The sequence below is a fragment of the Paramisgurnus dabryanus genome, chromosome 3, assembly GCF_030506205.2.
Source record: "Paramisgurnus dabryanus chromosome 3, PD_genome_1.1, whole genome shotgun sequence".
Classification (NCBI taxonomy): Eukaryota; Metazoa; Chordata; class Actinopteri; order Cypriniformes; family Cobitidae; genus Paramisgurnus; species Paramisgurnus dabryanus.
Window position 1 is genome coordinate 46,022,042 of NC_133339.1, and position 16,349 is coordinate 46,038,390.

Genomic DNA, 16,349 nt, shown 5'->3' on the forward strand with positions numbered 1-16,349 from the left:
GGCTTACTGGAAACGTGGTTTATTGTTGACTTTCAGGAAGGGGGTGGAAGTGAGCAGGGATGTGGGAGGAGCTGATAGTAAGCTTGTAGTTGTGGTGTGTAGGTTTGCAAGGTTTCTTTATTAGACATGTGTCTGTCTTGTGTCTGGGGTCAGGTGGCTGAGCTTTCAGGTCAAACAAAAGAGAGCTGGATGCGTGAAACGACGAAACGAACGCCACAGTTTACACCTGATACCCCTGATAACGCTTCTGTAGACCTGTCTTAGAGGTATCAGAGCCAGTGTCCAAATACATTGCATTTATAAAAAAAGTATGTAAAATACGACGCATTACGCAACGGTAGACATGACCTCATCACATGGCATGTTCAAGTGAGTGCCGCTTTAATATTTAAGCTTTACATTTGGTTGATGTTTGATCAAGTAATGAGAAAAGAAAATCACAGATCACATTTCTTGAATTCCTTACACTTAAAACCGAAGGTCAAGTGTGCAATATCAGGGCCAAAATTGTGAGCAGTTGTGTACTTCACTTTTTGGCAAATGCACCAGGCCACATGGGCCTGAATTTTTTTTTGTGCATATTATGCACAGTATACATATAGTATGTAGTCTGTTGCATAAATAGTATGGTAGTAAGGTAGTGTATCTAACCTTCACTGAAATCACATTTATGAATTTAACAGATGACACTCTACACAGTGACATAAGTCTTGTTGTCTATTGCACATCTACTCCAGTGCAATTGGCCATCCGGGGATTTGCGTGCATGCAAAAAGTGCATAGTATACTGCATACCATAGGTGCTGATCGTGAGGGTGCTTGGGGGGATGAGCCCCAACCAGCAGAAACATAAATCGGCCCCTATGCTACATTGTAGACCCCTGCTTCTGAAATTGCATACTGTGAGATTGAATTAGATGAAGTACATGCTTATCCACCAATGAAACATTTTATATTATTTGTGGGCATACATTCTGGACATAGGCCCACTATCTGCCATCTTACAGTGTCATGTGATGTTCGTTGACCTATAATGTAATAAGTAATTGTGGTATTTTAAGTATTTTTGCTTTTTAAATTTGGTCGCTCCTCAATTCATGTGGGGTCACGGGATAAAAAAGTGACCATACAGTATACACTGAAAAATCTCAGCAGAAACTGTAGATCATTTGGACGTTCTCATATGCTGTATTTTTGCATACTGATGTTTTAAACATACTATTCATTATTAGGCATACTGATTTCGCCTACTACATAGTATAGAAGTAGGTGAAATCGGTCGCAGGGTTTGTCTCTAATGCTACTATGCTGTCATCTACTGGTGAAGTCACTCAATTGCATGTATGAACACAGGGAACTCGTCTCGCATTAGGACCCTGAATACACTGAGGCATCGGTAAATATGGCAGACAGCGACACATGTGACGGTGTACAAAAACAAAAGCGTTTTCAAGAGCTTCTCAGGTAACTGTTATCATTCATTTGACGAATTAAAGTGGTTATTGTTTTGCTAATATTATTTGTCGTTTGGCTCGTAATCTTACAAGAATAATATTGTTATTATAGCAGCCAGCGCGATGATGCGCGTACGTGTACCCAACCAACTTTCATTCGTCAAAGCCAAATAACAGCTGACACAGAGCAAACATGATACAAGTCTCACGAATAGCACACATTTCACCAAATATATGTTACTTTTCACCTTTACCTTTAATGTTCCGGTTTTTCTGTTGACGTTCTGTGTTTTCTTAACGGGATATGAGAGACAGCCCTAACATACACAAAAGTCTACTTTTTATTGAATATGTGGCTTTCAAAAAACACCCACACAAAATAATTAATTATATAAATACGTATATATTAGAGAAAAACTATTAATAAGTGCAAGATTTTAGTTTTTAGTTGTTATATTTAACATTGCTGTTATTATACAGACTTTTATTATGAAAGTATTTCTTTGTTGTTGTCAGTCCTGTGTTACCAGAGTTTGACACGTGATGTGAAGACAGAGCTTAGAAAAATTATTCTCAAAAAATTTTATTCATCAAATTATCATATAATATATGTAAGTCAATGTGTTAATATGTAAATAACAGTCCCTAAAAAGAAAAATTATATACACCATATTTATGACTTAAAGGGATAGTTCACCCAAAAATGACATTTCTGTCATCATTTACTCACTATTGTGCTGTTTACAAACCCGCAGAATTTTCTTTTTTTTATTCTGATAAACACAAAGGAAGATATTTTGAGAAATATTTATAACCAAACCGTTCATGGACCCCATAGTAGGAAAAAGAATACTATGTATGGAAGTAAATGGGGTTCACGAACGGTCTGGTTACAAACATTTCTCAAAATATCTTCCTTTGTGTTCATCAGAACAAAGTCATTTATGCAGGTTTGTAACAACATAAGAGTGAGTAAATGATAACCGAATTTTCGTTTTTGGGTGAACTATCCCTTTTAGTCACATTGGCTTAATCGGAGAGATCGGAAGGTTGCCCCTGCATAAACTTCAATGAAAATCTGAAAATATGCTTCTGCTCTCTCGTGGCGATCATTCTCTGATGATGTCACTGAGTATCAGTTAACTCCGCCCACTCCAACTTTTAGTCTGCTGCCAGTTCTTTTTCTGAATGAAATGCCTACTTTTTTATATATCCAATTGAAGCACAGTGGAAAACACAAGCCACGCCCACTATTTTCCTTGTGTGATAGTTTGTTTCACCTAATACATAATACACAAAACGTTAAGTTATTTTTAAAACCTTACACAGAACGTCTGAGATTAGATTTCATATATGGTATAATACTATACAATTATGTATGTCTTAATAAAAAACGTTTGCTTTGCTTGCAGTCCATCTGAGCTGTTTCAGGCGAGATCTCGCAGTCATAAGATACCGGTGAGGGGTCAGAAAGACTTTCAGCCCAATGATTCAGAGCATCAGAGGAGTCGACTTCAGCAAAGTTTACATGAACACTGGACACTGCTGGAGGAGGAGAGAGTCGAGAGACTGTCAGTCACATTTATAGCATCTCACAACTATACATACAAGAAATTTAAAAGGAGCAGTTTACAAAAAGCACTGTCAGTCAACTTGCTTAAACGCATCTGCCAAATGCATAAAATGGAATGTGTTGTTTTTGGTTTGAAAAGGGGGAATCTTGTGAAAGCTCTGTGGATCCCTGAAGAAAGACTAGTTGAACTGCAGTCACCAGCTGTGAGTAAATATCTAAAATTTTCTCGCATCTCTTCATAGTCACATTTTAGTCTCACATCTGATGTGGTTGCAGGGGAAGTTTTGGCATACAATGGGTTTTTCAGATCGAGGAAAGCAGTACCTGCATGCTGAAGAGGCTCTCTATCTTATGGAGTGTGTGAGTAAACATCTGTAGTACTCGCAATTAACTGCAAAAACATTGAAATGATCGCAGATGTGCATATGGTCATATGCGTATCACAATTGTTTGCAATAACTGAAATGGTTTTATTACTTCAAAATTAAGTACAGTCTAAGTTTTTGGTCCATGCAGATAACAAATACGGGCATGGTTTTCCTGTGGAATTGGGCTACTTTTTACTGTACGTTCACACCCGATGTAAATGAAGCGAATAAATCTAGTAGGACGCTTGAACATTTTGAGATAACTCCCTTTTTTCTCACATGAAATTTGATCATTCGCACGTAAAAATTCAGACGCATTCAGATTTATTCTTCTTTAGCTAGCTCGTAGTTTCAATTTGTATATACACAGCTCAAATTGAGAGCGTTTTTTACAACTTACCAGATTGTCTGACCTCCTCACTCACTTTCTTCCAAGCAAGATCCTTTTTATTCCTGTTTCTATAGGAGGAGGATTTTGTCCTCCATTGTTGTTTGGTATTCCGCGAACCATGTTACGCACAAATTGCGGTGCAGGATGTCTATCGTGTCTTTGCATTGACATGTATATCACTTGCGCTTAACGCTTCATTGGCGTCTGGTGTGAATGCACTATTAAACTATTGCTGCTCGCTGTTGTCATAAAGTTATAAATAACCCTTTGGTTTGAGAAAAGTATAGTTTTAGTTATACAATTTATATTTAGTTATAAAGTACTCTATTTACGGGAATGTCCAACCATAGGCATTACCACATGAATTTCTAGCAAAAATAAGTATAATGTGAATACCATTGTCATCATATAGGATGCCACCCGCCTCTACTGTATATCATCCATTAGTGTTATCATACAGCAAATGAAATGGTCTCTCATCTGTATCTGTGCAATGTTTTTTGCTGGATTCAGGGCAATGTGCAGGTTTTCCACCGGGATCTTCCTTTATCCATTCAGGAGGGATATGAACGATTCCTCTCTTCAGAGACTTTGACTCTTCACCAGTATCAGGTTAGTCTTAATAAACAATGCTTGTTATCTGAATGAGAAACATTTCTTAAAAGGTACAGTAAGTAAGTTTTTTTCAAAAAATAAATAATGTTCATTCACTGTAGTTGATATAACATGAGATCTTTGACCTAGAAAGAACTGTTTATTTCAAAATGAAGTATCTGAGATGCATAAAAAACGGTGAAAGGAAGAAAAAGATTGAAACTTGCATGTGTAACAGGAACAGTTAATAAACATCATACTGTACATCACTGGGACAAAAGAAGAACCAGACAGACATTAAAACCCACATGAAATTAAAATTAAACTTTTTTTAGTATAAATACATTAGGCTTAAGAATTAATATAAACTGTACACAATTCTTATACAGAATATATAAGCATTCAAAACCTATAGTTTGGCATTTGGGCTAAAATGTGTCGAATTTTTATAACATCACCCTACACTTCAGCTTCTCATCAAATTTCCTGTCCAATCAAATGCTCTTTAGATGCTGTAGTATCCACGTTAAAGTACGTCTTTGCTATAATGTGCCATAAATGAAATGCTATTGGTTGTTTTAAATAATGGGATGGGAACCTTTAACAGAGCGTACCTGGAAACATTCATAAGTGTTGTTTATCATCTTTAATATAGGTCTATGGACATTTGAAAAGGCTTGGGTATGTCGTGAACAGATTTGACCCCAGGTAATAACCATATTTTCTCAGTATGTTAACCTTAGTACACTTTGGTTTAAAAATGTCTTTGTGTGTGTACAAGTTTATTACGAACTTAAATTATTTCTATACAATTTTCAGTAAAAATATTTTTTTTATACAGTTCAGTCCCATCTGAATATGAGAGACAGTTGAATCTTCCAGCATCACTAGACAAACAGAAAAAACCACTAAAGAGGAAACGCAGTCAGAGTCCCGTCTCCAGGTACACATCATTGTTTTAATGATCATGTCATGTTGTCTTTTCTCATTTTTTACTGTATTAGAGGCGGTTCACATTTAGCGCCTAAAACTGCATGAAAACATGACCGTGCCGGTTTCGTACTTCCCAACGCGCTTGGGCGTTTGCGCTCCATAACGCCTGCCATTGCTAAGCGACTTTGAGCCGCACTCCCCATAGATTCACTAATGAAGCTCAATGCATTGTTTCTCTTATTTGTGTCAAATAATAGCCCTGAAGTGTACAGCTATGATCAGCTGTTCCTCCATCTTGAGTTAATACGGAATTCAATGACACAATGTTGATATTTAATGACTGAAGCTGATTGGTTGGTTCTCATCACATGACCTGCGGTGTGGGCGCGGCATTGTGAAAAGTTGATATATTTTTAACATGCTTTGGCGTCTGCGCATCTAAAAAGGGCATGCACGTTGTGACGATGTCACTCTCTATTTGAAGGCGCTTGCTTTGGGTCTCCATTGAAAATAACGTATTTACATGCACAAGAGACACGATATGTGAACCGTCCCTTAACTCTTTCTCAGCCAGCGTTTTTACAAAAAGCTGCCAGCCAGCACCAGCATTGTTTATGATTTTCACAAGTTTTATGCCTTCCAGAAATTTAATTTTTTTTTATGTATAAACATATCAAATTAAATAACATACTCTCTGCTTTCAAAACAACACAAAAAAAATCTTCATTTGTTCTCTTTTTTATCACCTAGGTTTCTTAAAAAATACTAAATTTTGCTTTTTTGTGAAGGACTTTTGTTAGAGATCAGATTCAAACGATGATCAAAACATAAACCGAGTTTTTACTGTTTTTGGATGAATGGATGCTTTAGTGTTTAATAAGAGGGCCACCTAGTGGATAATGGTAGAAATATGAATTGCTGTAAAAACTCGTCATTGGCAGGGAAGGGTTTTCTTTTATTTGACAAGATAACTCGTCAATGGCGGGAAAAGAGTTAAAGATCATGTAGCTGCTTTTTCATTTCCAAGTTAGTTATGTAATCACTGAATTGTCAAATATCGCCACATAAATCTTACAGAAATGAAGATTTTATTTTGTCATTTACTCACCCCTGTGGTGTTCAGACCCCTGATGAGTTTCTTTATCTTGGAGACCAAAACAGAGATATTTTAATAAAACTTAGTTTTTTGTTATTTTATTATTTTTCTGTACAACGAAAATTGATTATGATAATCTCTTCTTCAGCTTCAAAAGGAATCAAAAGTATAATCCACAACCATCAGAACAAATCAGCGATATTTACAACCAGATATTAGAGGAGTGTACTGTGTTGATTTTATTCGCTCTTGCACAAAGGCTACATTTACAACAACAATGTAGTTAAAAAAAATCCTTTATCTTTAATGGGTTTTTTTTACATACACATGACAACTCTTTCAAAAAGATCTGCGAAAACGTAATAGTATTATTCGTTTCAGGACAGTAGATGGCGATGTTACTTTGTAAAGAAACACTAGATCCACATTCTTCTACAGAGCGATAAATACAAACAGTCAAGATGGCAAAAAAAATCTACCATTTCATTTAGTTGGCCAATGAGGGTAGGTTTATTACAACAAGTGACGCTGGACTATAAAGCGGCAAAATTTTGTAAACTTTCTTGGAGAAACGCTAATAAACTCAGTATCTTGAGCAGCACAAACAGTCCTGTAGCTGACATACCCGTGTATGCCTATAGACTGAAACAAAACAATGTGTTGTTATCAAAAACTTGCACTTTAAGACTTTGAATTTTGAGTTTAGCCAAAACTTATAAACTATACCGTTTGCGGATAAAATAAGTTATTTTATAAAAAACAAAAACAAATATTTATTTTGGTTTCAAAGAAACCATAAGGGGTTTAAACTGCATGAGGGTGAATAAATAATGACTGAATTATAATTTTAATAATTTATATTTTTATGCTCATATTAGTGCTTAAAGGATATCGTACAAGTAGTTTTTTCATATTTGAGTTTTATTTAAAAATGTTTTTAATATTCACCACAATTTCTCTCATGGGGCTTTAGTGAGAAACACAGCACGTCATCATTGGAGAAGACAAATGAATACCAAAATGAGGATCAGGTTAAGAGCGGTGATTCACTGGCAGACCCAGCACCTCCACATCAACCTCAGGAGGAGCTCATGGAGTCGCCTCTGGTTTTAAAAGACCCTACTGAAAGGACATGGTGGACTGAAGGAGATGTCCAACCACCCCTTGCACAATCTCAAACCACAGCTCCTCGCTGGGACTTTAGCACAATCTCTTTCCCAGACCTGGGCTCACGGAGGAGTCGTTCAGTCAGTTTGGCGTCTCCAGACCCGAGCCTGCTGCCTGGAGCTCTGGAGGTGGGTTACTGTGATGTGACCCCGTGGCTGAGCAAACTCAACGTGAAGGAAGAGAGGCTGTCACGCCGGGACAGGGAGCGCCAGAGAGATCGAGACCGTTACCACAGGGACATTAATGGTGACCCAAAGGTGCGGGACTGCAGGAACTGGGCGGACTATTTACAGCTGCTGGAGAAGAGGAAGAGGGCACAGGAGGGCCAGAGACCCGCCCATCTGTGGGAACGGGAGGTGACCCCTCTAACTCAACCTGGCCAGTGTAGATCACACCGTAAGAATGCATGCTTTCATCAGTAAATAAAGTATAAATAAATTGTTTATTCGTCAGTGTTTCTACTGAAATGGGTGTAATAGTTCTCCATATCATTGGGTCTGATTTAATTTGCTTATTTTAGTTTAGTTTTAACATATTTAAACAATACAGATACAACTGTTCCGCTTCTTTCCGAAAACAGTAGAACTCCTGGAGGCGTCCCGTGAGTCACAGACGTTTCATGCAGACATTTACCTTCCAGCCGCGGTTCTGACTCATGACCGGCATCTTTTATCTCATCTTTCAGTTTTATATAATAATCAAATTTAGGCTCTGTTTTTAATACATTCATCACTGAAATGCCAGGAACAAAAAATCACACTTGAACAAATTGCATACACTGTTCTTTTAACGGGCGGGCGGGCGTGCTTTTCTGGGGAAAAGTACCCATATAAGGTATGATACAACTGTTTCCCACAGATCTGAAATTTACTTGGTAGCCGGTCATTACCCACTGACAAATTAAGGTCTACTATACATGTGACGAAGAACTAATAATGTGTGACACAACACAATACTTTGATTTATTGAAAATTAATATTAATTTCACATTATATTTCATTAATCTAACCACCCCAAACTTTCTTTGCCATTGACAAAGCTGACACTGTTTGTCAAAACACCACGAAAAGACTTACTGTTTTTGCACTGATATATGAAGCAATTAGACCCCTTTATCAAACTCAATATAATACAATACTATGTATAGTATATTAATAGACAGTGCAGGTCTATAGATTATAAATGTGACTGATGTTATAATGGTTATAATTTCTATTAGATAGGCACTTTTACTGCTTATGTTCTATCTTTCTATTTCTCTCTTGCCGACTAAAAAAGCTTAATCCACTCATTATTTCACATTTAAAAGTCTACTTGCTGTCCCGATGACAGACTTTACATTGCTTTGCGTTTTTTATATCCCGGGTCAGCTTAAGCTTTGCTCGTTCAGTGCAATATGGGCTTGACATTAGCACTGCTTTTTTGCTACAATCTCTGTGCAAACTTTTTAAATATGGATATGGTTTTAGAAAAGATATGGTTTATTAATAATAAGATTATTAAAAAAATCTGAGAAAGAAAATGCAGACTCGTAACAAGAACCTTCGCCATAGAAACCGGAGGCACGCTGAAACTGCACTCGAGCTTTAGCGCGGTAGCGCTCATGGCCGTTTTCCGATCGACTTCCGATCGTAATACACACAATATTAATCAGACTTGGGACCCAAAGTAATTAAACTAGGTCCTAACCGCACCCGACTGACCATTTAAAATATAAACCCGGAACCATACGGGTCCCGCATCCTCAGTGAAGAAAAACCTCTGCTCAAGTTCAGATACATGGAAGACACTGCGCTTGCGTCGCGTCGCACCAAATTCATTGAGAAACAGAGAGCACGCGAACACACACTCATAGGGAGAGACACGACGTGCTTTCACGCAAAATGAAGCCAACGTGTTGAAGGCTCAGAGCACGTTATAAAACGCATTCTTAAAATCCACATTTCTGTTTTAATAAATGCTCATAGTAAATCATAGCATATTGTCTAAAACATTAGGTAGCACATTTGCGACCCATTAAAAATTACGGTCGCAATGGCAGTTCAAAAGGTCGCATATGCGACCATTTTGGTCGCAGTGTAGTTCCCTGACAAGCTTGACTGCTTTTTTGACACATTGCATTAATTAAAGAGTTGAATCCTCATGCTAAACAGTGTTAAATCTTCCGTACCTATATAGAGACGTATTTCGTTCTTTATATTTCCAAAAAGTCTTTCGTGTTGTCAGTTTTTTTAAAAGACAGAACAGCCTTTCCGTTTTTTTTTTCTGAAAATGGCAGAACTCCTGGAAGAGTACCGTGGGAGGAGAGTTACCAGAACAGCGCAGCTACTGTATATGTTTGTGTTGTTTACATTATATGCACTTATGCACCGATTGCAAACAAAACACTGGAGATTAGATTTTGAGTCTTTTAACATTGGGACCGCTCCATTATTCACTTGTAAACTATTGGTATACACCTATAATTTCTTGATTTGTTCGGATTTCCACCGACTGCGGAGCGGCTGCAGATTGGCTCCGCTGCGTTACGGCTCCGCACTCCGCCGTCCGTCACCACCAGTTCCTTATTTGTTGCAGAGCAGCTGCGTGCTGAAGTGACGAGGACCCATGAGGTCTCGCAAATTCACGTGATGACCGCCCGATACCTAGTTCTGTCTTCGCCAATTATGACTTGAATTATGACGTTTTTACAAACCAGCCCAGATCACAACACGAGATCTCGCGTAGACAGAGCAGTACATCATATCCATCCAAAATTCAAAAAATAAGAAAGCTGCTAAAACCATTTATTTATGCTCTATCTTTAATGTATTTATTATACCATATACTTTACCATTTAATTCCCCCTGGCTCTGTTCTTGTCTATTATTTGTTGTTTCTGTATTAATGACTTTGTAATGTTTGTATTGCAAAGATTTAATGAAGGAAAAAAACACGAGATCTCGCGAATTCAGGTATGATCACGCGATAAAGTCATGGCTCCGTCCTGCGGAGCTGTCCGGCATCCGTCAAAAATAGAAGCTCTGCATATTTTTGCCGGATGGCCGGAGCTGTGACGGATTCGGAGCGCAGTCAGTGGAAATGCACACATTGACTTGAATGGAAACCAATTGACTCCGCCGCCGTTCCGCAGCGGATCCGCAGCCTTTCCACAGTCGGTGGAAATTAATTTACATTTTTTCTAATCCGAAAACTATTCGATCCATGACTCAAAAACGCAATGTAATCCGTTTAAACCACTATATTGTATTAATATTGTATGAAAGGGCAGATTATCTGAACCTAAACAGCTCAGTGATTCTTGGGAATTTGGATAAAACAGGTTTAAATAAAAATAAAAAAGTTAGTTAAATTACAAAATCTGAAGGTATATCATTATAGATCAAGGTCTTGGCTGTTTAGCAATTTATAACCTCCCCTGTTTGTATTTATTTTTTCATAAAATAGGCGTTTTTCCAGTTATTACTCATACAACGTTTACTTTAAGCCTAAATAGAAAAAGTAATGATTTTTTATTTAATAAACATATTTTTGTATTAAGAGAGACTATTACTTTAATAACGCAACAGCACTGAAGAAACATATTGTAAGCATATTCATTTAAAACAAATAAAACTGACGGTGGTGACGGTGGCCTTCTTACAACATACAATTCCAAAATGTATACCACTCAAGTCAATGGCTTCTTTCTGAAACTTTATGTAAATATTTGGTCCAAAAAATAACAATCCTGAGCACTGTGATGAACAAATATCAAATCATAACTTCCTAAAATACATAAAACCTGACAGAAAAGACAGAAAACCTGACGGTGGTGACAAAAACCTAATATAGATAAAAAAAAATAGATGAGTTGTTCACATTAGCCATCTTGTTTCCCCTCTGTTGCTAGCTACCTCAGACCTCTTCTTAAAAAGGATACATTTATTTCATAATCTAATCTAATATTTTTTACAAAGATGACGGTGTTGACATGTTATGGTTGTCACAGTAGCAGTGTCCAAGTTTAAGAGAAAATAGCAAACATACAGGAGCTTGAGTGATCTTGAAGCATGCAGTAGAGCTTAAGGTTTGAAAATGGGGTCCTCAGGAATGCAGTTGACCCTATAGTTGTTTGATTTTATTGCTTTTTATAAATATCTGACGGTGGTGACGAATATGTGGGACACATTTTGAGCAATCACAAAATAATAGTAAATATTGTTTAAAACACACTGTTTGTAGTTTTTAATACATCAATGTACTCTTTCATGTGGTAAATCTATTATACAATTCAATAATTACTTTTGACTGTTTTAATCGAGTTGAAATGATTATCTCTGCAAATTATGGACCATTTCTAATGTTGTGTATAATAATGTGATGCGTATCGTACCGTGGCCTTGTACCGGGATACGTGTTGTATTGGGAAATTGTTGGCACAGTTTGAAACATCTCATTATTTTGTCCTGTGATGGTATAGGTGAGCTGCTGGAGCAGATCAACATTATCAAGTCTTCAAACTGGACTGAAGGGGTTTCCAGGTCTGTATTACTCATTTATCTGTATACTGTTGAGTCATACTGTGTAATTAATTGCTTACAAAGTAAAATGGTAGTTATGACCTTTCTACAGTCAAGTAAGGATTCGAAACTGAGCGTTTAATCACCTGTTTTCTCAGAACAGCCCCATCTGAGCGCTGGAAGATTAGCTTTGATGTTTACCAACCGGACACGGTGGCAGAGTTTAAAAAGAGCCATCCAGGAAAGCCATACAGCCGCATGTGTGTGTGCAGGTAAACAGACTTTCAATGAGAGAATCTGATGATTGATTACATTATGATGAACACAGTCTTTGTTTGGGTTTTGTTTAATCTGCTGCACAGCTTATGAAGAACGGGCATTTTGTCATTTTGCTTTAGTTACACCAAAGCTACAGCACGAGTGTTATATTAAACGTACATGTGTAGAATATGTGTGAAATAGATTGAAACAACCGAGCATTTGGGTTGAAATAAACCCAACAGTTCTCATTTAATTTGGTCTGCCAATATTTGACCAAACTATAGCATTTTAGTGATATGCTTATACCGTATATGTTGGATATGGGAACATGACTGCATCACGCTGTCAATCACTGAGTGAACTCTTATCTTTAATCATAAACCTAGGTTGCATAATGTGCCATGGGTTTTTAATGTCATAACATGGGCAGGAACAGCACAAAAATTATGTGGATAAAACAAATCAAAGTTAAATATACTACATTAACAGTCAAAAGCATCTTAAAGAGGTTTTGCTCATTAATGTACTGTATGTAAAATAATGCATCATGATTAATCGCATAAAAGTTTCTGTTTGCATTATATACAGTGGCAAGAAAAAGTATGTGAACCAAAATCTTTAGTGCGTTCAAGAGTTCATTTAACTTAAGTGTATAAAATCCATTAAACTAAAACAGTCAAGTGAAAATAAGGAATACCCACAATCCTTTGCATTTTCATAGAATAAGAACTGTAAAGAACTTTAACTATTTAAATATTTGTTAATGAAATGTCATAAAGGTTTAAGCTCTTATATTATTGATGTTGTTTCGTTTTAAATTATAATTTTGTGAAGTCACCGTTCAGGTTATCAGTGTTTCCTTACATGAACCCTGTTAAGAATATTTTATTGTATTTTAAGGGATGGTTTCCCCTAAGGGGTGGGTTCCCGGACAGGGATTATCTTAAGCCAGAACTAGGCCTAGGAAATGTAACTAGTTTTAACAAACACACCTTACTTAAAACATACTGATGTATTTTAAGATATGTCAGTGCAAGTTGTTTTCAGTTTGACCAGCTCTTACATTTATTTTAGTCTAGGACTAGTCTAATCCCTCTCCGGGAAACCACCCCAAATTGTCCATACAACTATGTTAAAGAAAATAACAAACAGTAAATACAATCTACCATACAACAGTAATTAAGATTTATTTAATATTTTTAGGACAGCGATGCTTCAATATTTAAAAAAAACTAATAGACTTTATCTAAACAATTAAAATAAATCTAACTTCTAAAGTAAAAATAATTAAGTGACTTTTACTTAATTATTTAACAAATGTTTTTCATGCATTATTAAGTAGATTTTATTTGATTTTAGTTGGTAAGTTGTACTTTTAAAAAGCTTTACTTAAAAAAAGTTGTTAAGAGAATTTTTTTAAGTACAAGTTGTTGTTTTTTTAGTGTACATAACTATATTACCAGTGGTGTATAAAGACCTTACATAATAAACTGTATTGTTTTTATTACTTTAGAATGAGCCATTTCATCTACATACACTTAAGGTCTCCTTACATAGAAGTTGCCATTACGTGCCGCCATGTTTCTACAGTAGCCCTATTCAGACAAACTGCTTTATAGAGCGTGTTTGGTCACCACGTTGTATCAGACAATGACGTGTTTGTCCTGTGGCAGCTACCACAGCTTCTCTATGCGTTCAGAAAGAAAAGAGATTGCTGTTGGTTGCAATCTCACCCTTAGATGACGCTGAAATCTACACACTGGACCTTTAATAGTAGTAACGTCAATAAATAGAAATGTCATGGAGCTGTGCCAACTTTTCTTTTTTGTCATTTGTTATTTTGTGGCTAAACACATGTTATTGTTTTGATGTAGCACTAATTTAACTCTTTGTCCTGTCACAGTTTTGACGGCCCTGTGCCTGATCTGCTCGTCATGAAGCAGTTGTCCTTCCAAAGTGCTGATGTCCCGGTGACTTTTGCAGTGGTAGACCATGGAGACATCTCATTTTACTGCTTCAAGAACTTCAGACTGCCCACTGATGTCTACTAAAGGATAGTTTCTGAAATGTCAATTATTAAATCCATTATTGAGGAGTGAATGCAGCTCGAATTATACTCAGCTGAATTATTACATAAATGTGCATCTCAGGGTATGAATTTGATTTTATTAAAAGAGCGTTAAGATTTGCGCCATGACAAATGTACACCATAACAATAACATCAGTCATTGATACTAACACAAGCATACCATGTCTAATGTTTAGACTGAGAATTTCAGCATAGTTTGATCAACCTTACAATGTAAAAAAACTTTTTGCACTTAGATTTTTAAGTTTAATCAAGTGATGAGTTGCTGTAACTTATCAAATTAAGTTGACATAACTAAAGCAAGTTTAACTTGATTTGATAAGTACACTGAACAAAATCTCCTGTTGCACATGATTAAATTAAGTTTTCTTAAAATGATTTTTCTTAAATTGTTGGATCTACGTAATTTAATTATGTACACTAGTTCAACATGATTGAATCAAGTTTCTTAAAATGAAATTCATTTTAATTTATGTTAATTTCATTTTAAGAAAACCTAATTTAATCATGTGCAACTGATGTCCAGAAGTTTTTTTCAGTGTAACAGCAACTCATGACTAGTCAATACAGTTTTGATGTAAGTGCAAAAATATTTTTTTACAGTGTATTAACTTTATTATTTTGGTCAGCCAGGTTTATTAAGACCATCTGTACAGGGGGATAAATGCTGTATTGCTTCTCAAAGACTCTTAAAGGGATAGTTCACTGGAAAATTTGAATTTACTTTAGTTAATAAATGTTTGCTAGTAAAATGTTAATAACCAGACAGATCTGGGGCACCATTCACTTCCAAAGTATTATTATTTTTTCTTACAATGGAAGTTAATTGTGCCCCAGATCTGCTTAACAACATTCTTTAAAATATCTTCATTTGTATTTAGCAGAACAAAGTTTGAAACAACGTATATAAGTAAATGATGACAGATTTTTCAGTGAACTATCCCTTTAAGTTTTGTTTCTGTGCACCAATGTTATTTCTGTACTCCATATTGGAAGTACTGTAAGTTTACTCGTCTTTATCTGTATTCATTAAAATGGTTTTTCTTCATATTCTGTTCAGTTGCAGAATTGAAAAGTCTTAAATATTACAGTTAAATGTGGAATTGTGAATGTTTTGTACAAATAATAAATGTTGCCAGTCGCTTAATATGAAATAATTATTTTTATTATTGTGTACACAGCCATATTAGTAAAGTCATTTTTCCTCTAGTTTGTTTCATCTGTTTTAGCAGTCTGTACAACAGTGTTGAAAAAGGGTTTTGTTGGTTCAGCTTAAAACTAAGTTACATGGTTGCCTTAAAATTTTGAGTTGATTTGACTTAAAAAAAAGGTTCTCAAAAAGTTGTGTAAAAATATATATTGTTTCAACTGTTAATTTAACTCAAAGTTTGAACCAACAATTTTTTTTCAGTGAATGGGCTATAAAGTTAATTTGTTGTTCCTTGGAAGCATTCACATTATAGCACATAATCGGCACATATCTTATATAATCATGATTATGACAAATAACTGCCTTAACACGCGGACAGCTCACATGTGGTTCTGTTGAAAGGAATAAAATATGGCAGATTTATTGACTCGGTATCAACTTCCAGAGGCATGATTGAAATATTGAGTCTGCGTGCACAGAACTTAATTAGATAAAGTAATGATGTGTCACGATGATTTATATGTTTGACTCAACTCACCTTTGTATAACCTCTATGTTTCACAGGAGGACATAAATGTAATACTGCTGGTGGAAATGGAGTGAAAAAAATTATTCAATTAATTTACTTTTTTTTAAGGTACGTAGTTGCCATCAATTTATTTAAGCTACATTTAAACAAAACTATTTTATTTTTCTAATTTGTTTTGTTTAAATGTAGCTTAAATAAATTGATTGCAACCACTGACTTACCTTAAAACATTTGAGTAAATT

The 16,349-nt window shown here is 35.9% G+C and overlaps 1 protein-coding gene across 1 annotated transcript; it reads left to right on the forward strand.

Annotated features, from left to right (window-relative positions):
- Window positions 1-1,357: 1,357 nt before the first annotated feature.
- On the forward strand, window positions 1,358-15,637 carry tsen54 (TSEN54 tRNA splicing endonuclease subunit). Its single transcript, XM_065263298.2, has 11 exons — window positions 1,358-1,464; window positions 2,867-3,025; window positions 3,167-3,230; window positions 3,304-3,387; window positions 4,300-4,398; window positions 5,036-5,088; window positions 5,222-5,323; window positions 7,383-7,972; window positions 12,039-12,099; window positions 12,237-12,350; window positions 14,243-15,637. The coding sequence occupies exons 1-11, from the start codon at window positions 1,403-1,405 to the stop codon at window positions 14,388-14,390; spliced, it is 1,536 nt and encodes a 511-aa protein (XP_065119370.1). The 5' UTR covers window positions 1,358-1,402; the 3' UTR covers window positions 14,391-15,637.
- The last annotated feature ends 712 nt before the right edge of the window (window positions 15,638-16,349 follow it).